Consider the following 12,917-nt stretch of genomic DNA (forward strand, 5'->3'; position numbering starts at 1 on the left):
CGCCGCTCCGCTCCGAAGGGAACGCCGAGTGCGGACACGGACGCCGTTGACGGGTCCGTGTCCGTGCCCCCACAACCGCGCCGGGGGCCTGGCTCCTCTGTCCGTCCGGGGGCCGGGGCTGCCGCCGGCCCGGCTTCTAGAACCACTTCCATGTCGCTCGCCGTCGCCGGGCCAGCCCCAGGCCCCCCCAGCCTTCGAGATATGGCGCGCCGCGCTGCTACCGTGCTACTGCAAGGTCTGCAGCCCCACCGTCACGGCGTCACCGCGCCGGTCCCCATCGACATCACAACCACCACTCCAGTACTCCACACTGCCCGTTCGTCCATGCTCCACCTCTCTCCGCGTCGCTTAATGCCACTGTGCCAGTGCCAGTGCCAGTGCCAGTGCCAGCAGTACCAGCTTTCGATTCGAACAATCGGGAGTCGTACAGGTACTGTGAGCCTCTCTGACTCCCGGCCCGGTACCCGCGTCGATCCAGTGTGCCGAGCTTGGGAGCAGAGTGCGGCGGCTTAATGCACCGAGTTCGGGGCCAATAGCGAGCGGAGCGGCGACGACTGCCCGGCCGACGGCGTTCCGAGTGACCCCCCGCCCGGCGTGCCAGTCGCCGCCGGCCAGCTGCGTCCGCCTCAGACCTGTCCCTGCAGCTGCCCCGCACGCAAGGCATCAAGGGAGGTGATTAAGAGCATATCCAGCCGGCTCCCCAGATATGAGCCTCTATTTTGCATTTTTGGACCGGCTCGTAAAATTTAGGGGTTTGAAATTCTCTTCAGACTCCAATCAGTCCGACCAAATGATGGCCCCTAAATCAATCTGACTAGTAGGATCCAGCTGTCAGCGAAACTCTACCGGCTCCCACCACCCCTTCCCTGGTCTCTGCCTCTCCTCCTGGCCCCCTCTCCTTGCGGCAAGCCGGCGACCACTGGGCGAGCGGCGGCGCCATCCGCCACGTCTTCGCAGCGACGAGCGCCCGCTAGGTGTTCCCTCCCCTTTCCCTTCCTGCTGGGCGAAACGTAGCACCCTATTCGGATCTGGGTCGGTCCTCCCCTGCGTGCTGCCCAAGTGATCTCGAGCGGCCGAGTTCTTGCGCGGGATGAGTGGCCAGGGGTTCGGTCCGGGGAGCCCCAAGTCCTTCCGCTACCCCACCAGAGCCGGCGGCGGCGGCAACTTCGACCTCGAGACCGGGATCTCCCGCAAGGGCCGCAAGCCCAAGAACCCGCACCTCAAGGCCTCCGTCGCGATGCGGTTCCGCCACTTCTACGAGGCACACCCCGTGGCCGTCGCCGCCGCCCTGCTCTCCGCCGGGCTTGCTGCCCTGGTCCTCCTCTCTGTGCACGAGGCCCAGTCCCGGAGCGGCACGAGCGCGAGCTTGTAGAGGACGCGGTTCCCCATGCCCATGGCGACGACCGCGGTGCTGGCGAGGGCGACCTCCATGACGGCACCCCTCCCGACGCCAGTGCGCCCCGCCAGCTGCCCCGCCGCCGCGCACCTCGGCGGCGCCTCCCTCCTGCTCCTGCTGGGCCACACCCGCACCCACGCCGACGACCACCGCTCCGCCGCCGCCGCCACGATCCCCCGCGTCGCGACCAGCGGCTCCCTCGTCGGCGGCAGCGCCCGCCGCAGGCCGAGCGCCGCTCCATCAACGCGAGGCGCGCGGGCGCGGAGAAGCAGCCGGTGCCGTGCCGCGGAGGGGCGACACGTAATGGGGGACGGCGGGGCCATCGACGAGAGATTTGGGGGTGGGCGACCGCCTCGTCCATCGCCGGCGAAGACGACCTCCTCGCCGTCCTCGTCCACGCCGTGCCACGCCGAACTGTGCAGGAAGCACCCCACCTGGACGCCCCCGCCGGTGGCCGCGTACGCGCTCGCATTGGCCTCGCCGATCACCTGCACCAGCCCGGCCTCGGGCTTGCCCCAGCGGCGGCGACCACCCACGAGCACCACGGCGTCCGCGGCACCCCGCTGCTACTCGGCCGCGAAGAGCCCTGCCGCCGCGCACCAGAGGGCGGTCGACACTGCCAGCGGCAGGAGCGAGGCCGCGGCGCGCGGGACCGCCGCCGCCGCCGCCGCACCGCAGCACAGGAGTGCGGCGACGGCGAGGCCGGCCGCGAGCGCCCCGGGAGAGGAGCAGGCGGGATGGGGGCGGCGGCGGCCGGCGCGGGAGCCGCGAGTGCCTCTCCGAGCGAGCCAACCAGAGGAGAGGGGAAAGAGGAAAAAAAGAAGTGGGGCCCACATGTCGGGTGGAAATAGAGGGCCTCCAGTTTTAGGGGCCTGGGCCAAAATTTGGTAGCCTCCACAAAATGGTAGCCCATTTAGAGGCCCGGCTGGAGTTGGTTTTTTCACCTGGGAGACTAAAAGAAGAGATAGAGGTCCATTTAGTCATCCGGATGGAGATGCTCTAACTGCGGCTGCCCGTCGGAGCCGAGCATTTCCCCAATAATCCTCCCGGCACCGCCGACGACCGAATCCGAACCGCAGTCGCCGTTCCTGATGCAGAGGCTGCATTCTGCACCGCCGCGCTGCACCATACCACTCTCCGAACCACCAACAGCCAGATGATGTGAAGGGCATCTCTTGGGTTCAAGTGGTACCTCTCTCCAAAGACGGTTAGGAAAACCCGAACGGCCAAAGTTCAAAATCTTCCTCGCGCTGCCATGTGTTACACATGTCCATCTGCTTCTATGGTGTTATCTTTCGATTTCATTGCCTCGTATATATGTATGCAACTTTAGACGTTTCTTATTATGCACATACTTTCCTGGTGTACTCGGTTCGGTGCGTGTAAAACAAATTGGGAATAGACAGTGATATGGTGCTTTCAAGATGGCTGATCACAACTTCACAAGTCGCTTTGGTGTCTCGGCGAAGATATGTGTACCAACATTTGCAGGCACAGTTTTCTCACAAACAAATGCAGCAGCATAGTCGTAGCATTGCTAATTACTCCCCTCAACTATAGCCAAAGTCCGGATAACCCCCTAAACTACAATTTGGTCCAATTTATCTCCTGAACTATGCCATTTAGTTCATTCTACCCCATAATACAATTTATTCTTTTTGTTTCTCCATACACAAGTTGAATTCTAACTTCAAATTTTGCAGGGTGGTAGTGGACATTAGGATGCATATTTTAGAAAAAATTTATAATTTTTCAACTTTATTTTTATATAATTTTAAACTCCAATGTTAAATATTCTAACATATCACAATAATAATAAAAAATTATGATATATTTTTCTAACATGTGTTATGATGTGTACTATCATCTTGTAAAATTTCAACTTAAAACTCCACCTATACATGGAGAAATGAAAAAGATAAATCATGTTAGGGGGTAATTTGAACCAAAGAGCATAATTTGAGGGGTAAAATAAACCAAACGATAGTTTAGGGGGTTATCCAGACTTTGACTATAGTTGAGGGTAGTAATTTAGACTTTTTCCCTATTAACTATACAAGATCTTTTTTACTAAGAAAATTGGTAAGTGGCGCTTAACTAAAATTGTTTCGACTAAATCAATCAAATTTCTTCGCTTCATATATATCCTCCTGATAAAACATTATGATTAATGTCATCTCCATATCACGGCCAGTCTCAAATGGGCTTTACTGGAGAGTTTTGTGGCATTAAATTTTATGTCGCATCATCAATTTTGTTGACATGACGAGCAGAGAGGATGAGGGAGTTTCATGAGATGAGAGAGGAATTTTGTCTTCATGAAACTCGGTTGACACAGTTATTTAGTTCTCAGTCTTAGTGTATTGTGCCATGAAACTGTACACTGAGACTGGCCTCAGTTGGAACTACTACTATCTAGATTGTGTGTGTGTGAGAGAGAGAGGGGGGGATGTGTCAAAGAAAACTAGCGACGCATGTAGATATGGACGTAAGGGTAGAGAGCATGAAAGTAGACCCTCTTCCCTGCGGCCATTATACTGTTAAATGTGCATCTGAAAGAGATATGGGAGCTACCTCGCATTGATAATTGGTTGACAAATAGACCTCGAAGCCTCACATGTATTATCTTCTTGCATTCATCAACTTTTCGGAATTTCGCTTGACACCTACCTTTTTTCTGAAAAACTAGGGATCGTTGACGTTGATGTCCCTCCTTCCAAGGCTAGAACCTCGGATTATACTAGTTATTATAGTTACATCAAGTAAGGTTGCTTTGTTGCCGGTGGTTGTTGTAATTTTTTCCTACATAACTGAGTCACAGTGTTTATTTTTTTCAAACACCCCTACATAGGAGTACTTTAGGTGTCTGAGATTTTAGATTGTTTTAGGTGATGTATTCCGTGTTGCAGTTCTTGTTCTTTGATGTTGCAGACGATGTTATTATCTAACGTGTGGTTGTTGAGCCCGTTTCGGCCATTCGTTGCGTGCCATGCCATGGTTGTCGACGCAACTGGTACAAGCAGATAGTAAAACAAATTAAAAAGGCAGTGCCTGCAAGCTGCCCTGCCGCACCTCGATCTGGTACACCGTGACTAGCAGTAAACCAGAGCAGCTAGCTTAGCGTTTACCGTTTAGCTCCTTGGATGGACCGGCCGGGCCGCGCCAAAAGGGCGCAGCACGTCGGAGTAGCTAGAGTCTGGTCGGTGACGGAGAGCTACGCCGGCGATCGCCCTTGGATGCCCGCCCCCAACCACATTTTCCACCTCCCATTTACTCCGCCCCGCGCCACCGGAGCGCTATATCTAGCTAGTGGGCGGCACTGGCTTCTCCAACCAACTCGGGCAGTGCTCGATCGTCGACCACCTCGTCGGGGCCTCGCGCATTTATTTATCCCCACGTCCGTGTCCATGCAACAGCCGACGAGCCGCGCCACCACCGCCGCCGGCCAGCTTCTTCACGCCGCCGCGATGGAGGAAGCGGCCTCGTTGCTCTCCGTCCTGCAGCTCGCCTTCACGGCGGCGGTGGCGACTGCCGCGCTGGCCGTCGCCGTCGCCGCCGCGAGGTACAACCGGCGGTACCGGGGCCTCAGGCTGCCCCCCGGCCCCCCCGGGTGGCCCGTCGTCGGCAACCTCCTCCAGGTGGCCTTCTCTGGCAAGCTCTTCATCCACCACATCCGCGACCTCCGGCGGGAGTACGGGCCCATCCTGACGCTGCGCATGGGGGAGCGCACGCTGGTGATCATCAGCAGCGCGGAGCTGGCGCACGAGGCGCTGGTCGAGAAGGGCCAGGAGTTCGCGAGCCGGCCCCGGGAGAACACGACGCGCAACATCTTCTCCTCCAACAAGTTCACCGTCAACTCGGCGGTGTACGGGCCCGAGTGGCGGTCGCTGCGGCGGAACATGGTGTCCGGGATGCTGAGCACGTCGCGGCTCCGGGAGTTCCGGCCCGCGCGGGCGCGCGCCATGGACCGGTTCGTGGCGCGGATGCGCGCCGAGGCCGCGGCGTCCCCCGACGGCGCGTCCGTGTGGGTGCTCCGGAACGCGCGCTTCGCGGTGTTCTGCATCCTGTTGGACATGACCTTCGGCCTGCTGGACCTCCCCGAGGAGCACATCGTGCGCATCGACGCCGTCATGAAGCGCGTGCTGCTCGCCGTCGGCGTGCGCATGGACGACTACCTCCCGTTCCTCCGCCCCTTCTTCTGGCGGCACCAGCGCCGCGCCCTCGCCGTCCGCCGCGAGCAGGTGGACACCCTGCTCCCGCTCATCGACAGGCGCCGCTCCATCCTCCGCGGCGCGGCGTCGTCCCCGCCGGACCCCACCGTCGCCGCGCCCTTCTCGTACCTCGACTCCCTGCTCGACCTCCGCGTCGAGGGCCGCGGCGGCGCCGCGCCCACCGACGACGAGCTGGTCACGCTCTGCGCGGAGCTCATCAACGGCGGGACCGACACCACGGCCACCGCGATCGAGTGGGGCATGGCGCGCATCGTGGACAACCCGGCCATCCAGGCCCGGCTCCACGAGGAGATCGCGCGGCAGGTCGGCGGCGCGCGGCCCGTCGACGACAGGGACACGGAGGCCATGCCGTACCTGCAGGCCTTCGTGAAGGAGCTCCTCCGGAAGCACCCGCCGACCTACTTCTCGCTGACCCACGCCGCCGCCCGGCCCGGGTGCAAGCTCGCCGGGTACGACGTCCCCGCGGACGCGAACCTGGACATCTTCCTGCCGGCCATCTCCGAGGACCCCAAGCTGTGGGAGCGGCCGGCGGAGTTCGACCCGGAGCGGTTCCTGTCCGGCGGCGAGGCGGCGGACATGACGGGGTCGGCGGGGATCCGGATGATCCCGTTCGGCGCGGGGCGGAGGATCTGCCCCGGGCTGGCCATGGGCACCACGCACATCGCGCTGATGGTGGCGCGGATGGTGCAGGCGTTCGAGTGGCGCGCGCACCCGTCGCAGCCGCCGCCGGACTTCAAGGACAAGGTGGAGTTCACGGTGGTGATGGACCGCCCGCTGCTCGCCGCCGTCAGGCCCCGGAGCCTCTCCTTCTGATCGATCGGATCGCCCGTGTGCCCGCGCGGCGAGCTGCACATGCATGCATGAATGGCCGCGGGCTGCATGCAGCCTTGATTTCCGATCAGGACGCGTGGCGTATGGGTACTTGCGAGCTATAGCTGCTCTCTCCTACCAGCCATACTACCAGTAGTGTGTGTGCGTCTCTGAGCTTGCCGTGTGTTGCGTGTGTAGTGTAGCATGTTAAAACGAAATGCTACACGTTTGCATGTGCGAGTTTATAGAAACTAGTATAGTTCACTATGTATAATAACGAACCCTTTTTATCCCCTGAATTTCCAAATTAAAGTATACGCGTCGTTTGTTGACCATGGTGACGATGCATGGCTCGTAGCCATTTTTGTGACGTGTACTTTCAGCTACTCGTTCCAATCAGTTCACAGTTACTCGCATAATTCAAGTCGGTGCATTTGGAGCAGATGTACACGCAGCAATTAATGATTGATTTAGGACAACGCGGCAGTGCTAATCCTGGCAAAAGCATGCAGTAGACCCAATTGCATCGAAGCCGTCGGAGACGGGGAAGGAATCAAGGATTGGGGAAGTGGAGAAGTGTGGGTTGGTTCCAAGCAAACACAAACATGGGAACATAGCTAATAGTGGTGGTTGTGGGGAGATACCAAATGCCCGAAATAGGTTATTACGGCCTAGTGGGGTGGATTGAAATGTGTTTGAATAAAATGCACCGTCGGACCTCGAGCGTAGCGTCATCTAAATCCTCAAACTTTCAAAAATACACATTTAAGTCCTTAAATTTGCTAATCGTATCACGTGAGATCCAAATTACAGGTGCTTAAGCTAACCGAAAGTTGTATAGTTTGTTCAACTATAAAATTATATATAAAACATGCATATAGAAAATCATAAAAAATTACTTGTACAAATATATTCAACTAGTGTAAGTAGGTTCTTAAAAAAGTTGATCACGTACCAATTCATCAATTTCAGTTGGCTTAAGGCAGTCCCAACCCAAAACCTGCAAATTGGTTTCTACAGCAACCATGTCGGCAAGAAACTCCAATAGAAAATTAAGCTGCCCAACGCATGGTTTCTTTCGAATGGATCCGTAATAAATACAGCTAGCCAGTCGCCACACCAGCAGCGAAGATGGTGGACCATGAGTCCCACTGATGGAAACGGAGTGGTCGCCCCCAACGTCGAGATAGTGGTTTCGTCGGGCACCGAATGGCGCGTAGACACAGTTTCTCAATCAAGAAACTATTTCTTTATTTCATCATCTCTTTCCTCGTTAACTCATTTGCTATGTCATCAAATTACTTATATGACAGCCTCATTAATATCATGAAAATCATCCTAGGCCCTGTTTAGTTGAAACGCAAAAAAATTTTGCGAAAGAATCTTGCTAATTTGAAGTACTAAATTAAGTCTATTTACAAAACTTTTTGCACAGATGGGTTGTAAATCGCGAGACGAATCTAATGATGCTAATTAATCCATAATTAGCGGATGGTACTGTAACATAACTGTTGCAAATCATAGATTAAGTAGGCTCATTAGATTCATCTCGCGATTTACAGCCCATCCATGCAAAAAGTTTTGTAAATAAATTTCATTTAGTACTCCATGCATATGTCGAAATATTTGATGTGACGTTTTTTGTGTTTATGAGGTTTATGGGGTGGGAACTAAATAGGGCGTCTTTTCCAAAGGGGGAGGCGATATCGTCAGCTTGAACTGACGTGGCGGAGAGAAATATAGGAACAAAAATTTACACTAGCGAGTATTATTGTGTCGCTAGCTTATGACACGCTTTCCCAAATGCTGTGAGAGCTGACGCACAAATCGAGAATCACTTGGACTAGTATATTGTTTCTTATAGCTATCTATCGTTAGCACCATTGGAGGAGGCCTAAAAACAAGTTTTATGATACTGCCCGCTCGCCGGCTGCAAGGGACTCTAGGTCATCCCAGCTGCCCAGCAGACCTCGTGGGCTCTACCGGTAATTAATGCTCAACTGTGATTTGGACACATGAGATTGGAGGAGGAGCTGCTACAGTCCATTTCACCTGCTTTGCGTCGCCGTCTCGCGAGGCGCTCGTTTCTCTCTCTCATGCTTTCTCTTGCCACCACGTCGGATCTCGCGGATCCTCTCTCCCTTATAATACCTGCTCTAAGAGGGTTGGGACTGCCATTAACTGAACCTTACACAACAACCCACAAGAACGAAATGAGGAAGAAAGAGCTAGCTTATTGTTCCTTGTGCCGCTCGCAAATCAGTAACCCCCACGGGGATGCACGCAGTAGTAGCACTACCTGCATGTGTTAGAAGTGGTGTTCTTCAGGTGGCCTCTTTCCTCTTATTCCTAGCTGGTAATTAGCTTCACCTGGTCCCTCTGCGGCTAGTAGCTGTTAGCAGAAACAAACAAGCTACAAATCCACTGCAGTTGTCGACGACCTTCCATATGTATGTACGATGTGCATGTATGTTACATGTAGATGTGGTTGCTTCAAGCCTTCAACCTGCTTGCCGGCTAGCACTCATGCCTGTATCATTGCTACCATCACCATCGTCCATCGTCGTCATGTCCAGGCTCATAGCTTGTAAGGCCTTGATGAGATAGCCATCTATAGATGTCCACACTTGAATGCCGTCCATCCCCTCCCACTGCGTGCCAACCACATTTTCATGCAACGACGACCACGCACAGTGCAGCTGAAAAAAAATGAAGAATTCAGAAGCAGCAGCAGCTCATCAGGACCGTGCACTTGCAGTGTGCCGCTCCCCGCCCCCTCTTAAATAAGATGGGTTCGGTGCAGGCCACGCCACCAGCATTCGGCAGCAGTGCCAGTGCTGAGATCAGGCCGGCCCGGTCGCCATACGACGAACCGGGAACGGAGCAAGAGCTATTAGCCGCGCTTGCTTAATCATTGTTAAGGTGCTTGCCAGGTTGTGCCTGCACTGGTGGCTGCTGGTAAGGTAACAACCAGTAGTTGTTTAGTTAACGTTCCCTGCGGTCTTTTCGTCGTCATCAAACCATCGGGACAAGTGGCCGTAGGCGTGCCTCCTGGGTCCTTGCACTCGCCGAAGCAGTGGAATCTGCATGTGCGCTGCGGGTACGGGGTACGGGGCACGGACGAGGTGAAACCGGGGCCCTGTTAGGTTGTCTTTCTTCCTACCACACCGAGCACAAATTTTAACCATTAATTTGGGTGCTAAATAAAGACAGTTTACAAAACTAACTCCACAACTCTGCGTTACTTCGTGAGACGAATCTAATGAGGCATTTGACCGTATAATTAGAGGTTGGTACTATAGCATTACTATAGCCAATCATTGATTAATTACCGTCATTAGATTCGTCGCGAAAAATTACACCCATTCATAAAAATATTTTATAAATAAACTTCGTTTAGTATTTCATAATAAAATTCATGATAAAAGATTCCCTTGTCACGCCCGGCCCTCCGATCCTCTTCCGCCCCGGCAGCTAGCAGGCGTACCTGAAATCTGTTGCGTGGATCGGAGGACGGTGGCTGAATTTCAACAGCATGCGTGTGTGACGGCAGTGGCAGAATCCCTGCACTGCACTGCAGCCCAAAAGCAGTTATGGCCGTGTTTAATTGTTTACATGCAAAAGAATCTTGTTAATTTGAATTTGAAGTACTAAATAAAATTTATTTATAAAACTTTTTGCAAAGATGTGTTATAAATCGTGAGACGAATCTAATAATGCTAATTAATTTATGATTAATCTATAATTAACGGATAGTTACTGTAGCATCACTATTGAAAATTATAGATTAAGTAGACTCATTATATTCGTCTCGCGATTTACAGCCCATCCATAAAAAAAATTTTAATAGACTTTATTTATTACTTTATGCATGTATCAAAATATTCGATGTGATGTTTTTTAGAAGTTTATAGGTAAAGATCAACAGTGCGTACAGTAAACTGGAGCAGGGCGCGCAGCAGTGATGGGATGTGATGTTTCCAGGCTCAGGCCCTGTTTGGTTTGCCCTAGCACAAGTAGTATAAAAACTTTGACCAATAATTACGGGTACTAAATAAAGATAATTTACAAAACTAACTCCACAGCGCTGTACTACTTCGCGAGAAGAACCTAATGAGGCCTTTGACCGCACGATTAGAGGATGGTACTGTAGCATCACTGTAGCCAATCATCGATTAATTACTATCATTAGATTCGTCGTGAAAAGTTACACTCATCCGTGAAAAGGTTTTGCAAATAAATTTCGTTTAGTACTCCATGCATTGAAGATTCTTTTCTCGGGAAATGTGTGGTATGCTATGCTAGGGAAAAACAAACACGGCCTCAGGTACGTTGGTACTTTTTACAGGACACCGTAGTTTGGTCTGGGGCTGGGCATGGCACATTGGTACGGACTACGCGTCGTCGGCCAATCAAGATGGATAGATCGCCGGGACGCTGACAGAACAGAGCAGCATTCAGCTACGCCATACGCACATATTAGTTTTCTTCTCATCCTTTACTCCCTATTTGTATAATAATTTTGATCTATTATAAAATTATTAATAAAATAAATTAATACTTGTGATAGTTCTATATTTCAAATCAAGAAGGTATCCGAATTTGAATTCGGATTCGAACTATCCATTTTGTATTCGTATCCGATGAGATCCGCATTCGCATTCGTATCCGGATTAAAATGTGATAAAAATGATATTCGGATCCGATTTCATCTGTATCCGATCCGAATCCATCTTTACATACGCCAGGGGTGGTTGGGCATGAATGCATCCGAAATTGCATCGTTCCATGGACGTCATGTTTCTACCAAGAAGAGACGATGACGACCACGGCGACGGATTATGAATTTGGATCCCCATTTCTCTTAGGTTGCGTTGGTGTCTGACCAAATTATTCGAGCACAGTAGTGCCGGTATCTTCATGTTGGCCCCCGCCCTTGCTACATCAATAGCTAACAACCTTTTCTTACGTACAGATCATTGCCTGGTCCTGCTAGCCGTTCATGTTACTGTTGACACTTTTCTGGTCAACACACGAGCGCCAGAACGTGCGGATCGCAAACGATCACAGCACCAGTGAAGAACACCGGCGACCGGTCAGACCGGCCACACTAACCGGTCAGACCGGTTGGACGCAGAGAGCTTCGCGAAACCTAGAACCTCGGACTCGGAAAGGACCCCGTCGGAGCTCAAAGAACTAGGGTTGTCTTAGGTCAGCAGGCCACCCAAAACGTCCTTGAACGCCGTAGAGACGAGCAAAGAACAGCAAATAGGTTGGAAAAGCTTAGGACTTGAGAAAAAGAGTAAAAGAGATTGTATTGATTCGATTGTGGTTAAAAAACCCTCAATCGGCCGCAGTCTTTATATTTATAGGCCGGGGAGGACGTACCCCTTCCAAATCGGATTACAATAGGACTCTATACACAAAACCCTAATTATACTCGGATGGCAGGCCCAGACCGGTCTGACCGGTCGGCCCAACCGATCTGACCGGTTGATCTCGGTTATTGCCAATTTTGACTTCCAACAGTTACTATCCTTAGCTTTGCAATCTGCGTGTGGGCGGGCTTCGAGCTTGTACGCTGAGCAGTAATAATAATCAGTCCTCGCTGCCTCACTGGTACCACAATTCGCTGATGATGATGATGTCACGCGGCTGTAAAATCCTATCCACTTCGTTAAAGTCAGGGATGTGCAGCAAATTTCTCCTGCGTTTCCAATAAAATTTACCTTTTCAATAAGGAGATGTATGCAGTTGGTTAGATTATTGTATCTGTGTATTTTCTCAGTCATCAACAAGCAATATCCTAACTTTTGCGCCAAAGCACATGTACCTCTGAACTACGCATGGATGCGCGTCACTTAAATTCTTTAGAGAAAATCAAACAGGAGGATCAACCTCTTGTTGGAAACTTTCTTTGTATCTATGTTTCTACGCAAATATCTGCATTTTTCCTGTGATATATCTAAACTTTCTACTGGAAAGTTCGCTGCATTCTGAATTCATGTAAGATTTCAACCGACAACCAATTCGAAACCTACATTCTTTTTCTTTCCCTATGATTTGAGAATCCTATGTTCCAAAGAGGCCTAAGTATGAAGGGTTCTCACGTTTATACTGAGAGTATTTTCTACCCAGCATTTTTCTAACTTTACAAATCTTATTCTTTTGTGTACAAGCAATTGTTTTTCAGTGTTGTGACACATGCCAGCACCACGCTCCCCTTTCACCACACACCCAGCCCGTAAATCGACTGCGGAACTCATGTTCCCTGGCTCCCTCCTTGGGAACTGTTCGATCGGTGCAGTGACTGGTGATTCATCGAGACCCGTACCAGGAAGAATAAAAAACGACTTGCTCTGTTGTGCTGTCACTGGATGCTTGCACGAACTGAGGAAGGGGAAGGTATTACGAAACTATCTGGAATCATAATCTCTGGTCTCCACTATACATAGTTATGCTAAATAATATTTTCACTA

At 52.0% G+C, this 12,917-nt stretch overlaps 1 protein-coding gene across 1 annotated transcript; it reads left to right on the forward strand.

Moving 5' to 3' along the window:
• The first annotated feature begins 4,524 nt into the window (after nucleotides 1-4,524).
• LOC120640886 (cytochrome P450 77A2-like) lies at nucleotides 4,525-6,773 on the forward strand. Its single transcript, XM_039916810.1, has one exon. The coding sequence runs from the start codon at nucleotides 4,540-4,542 to the stop codon at nucleotides 6,439-6,441; it is 1,902 nt and encodes a 633-aa protein (XP_039772744.1). The 5' UTR covers nucleotides 4,525-4,539; the 3' UTR covers nucleotides 6,442-6,773.
• The last annotated feature ends 6,144 nt before the right edge of the window (nucleotides 6,774-12,917 follow it).

Source organism: Panicum virgatum, chromosome 7K (assembly GCF_016808335.1).
Source record: "Panicum virgatum strain AP13 chromosome 7K, P.virgatum_v5, whole genome shotgun sequence".
NCBI classification, from domain to species: Eukaryota; Viridiplantae; Streptophyta; class Magnoliopsida; order Poales; family Poaceae; genus Panicum; species Panicum virgatum.

What these genes read in the sequence shown, in the direction of transcription:
- LOC120640886 (XM_039916810.1), top strand. Translation starts at nt 4,540, where the DNA reads ATGGACCGGCCGGGCCGCGCCAAAAGGGCGCAGCACGTCGGAGTAGCT.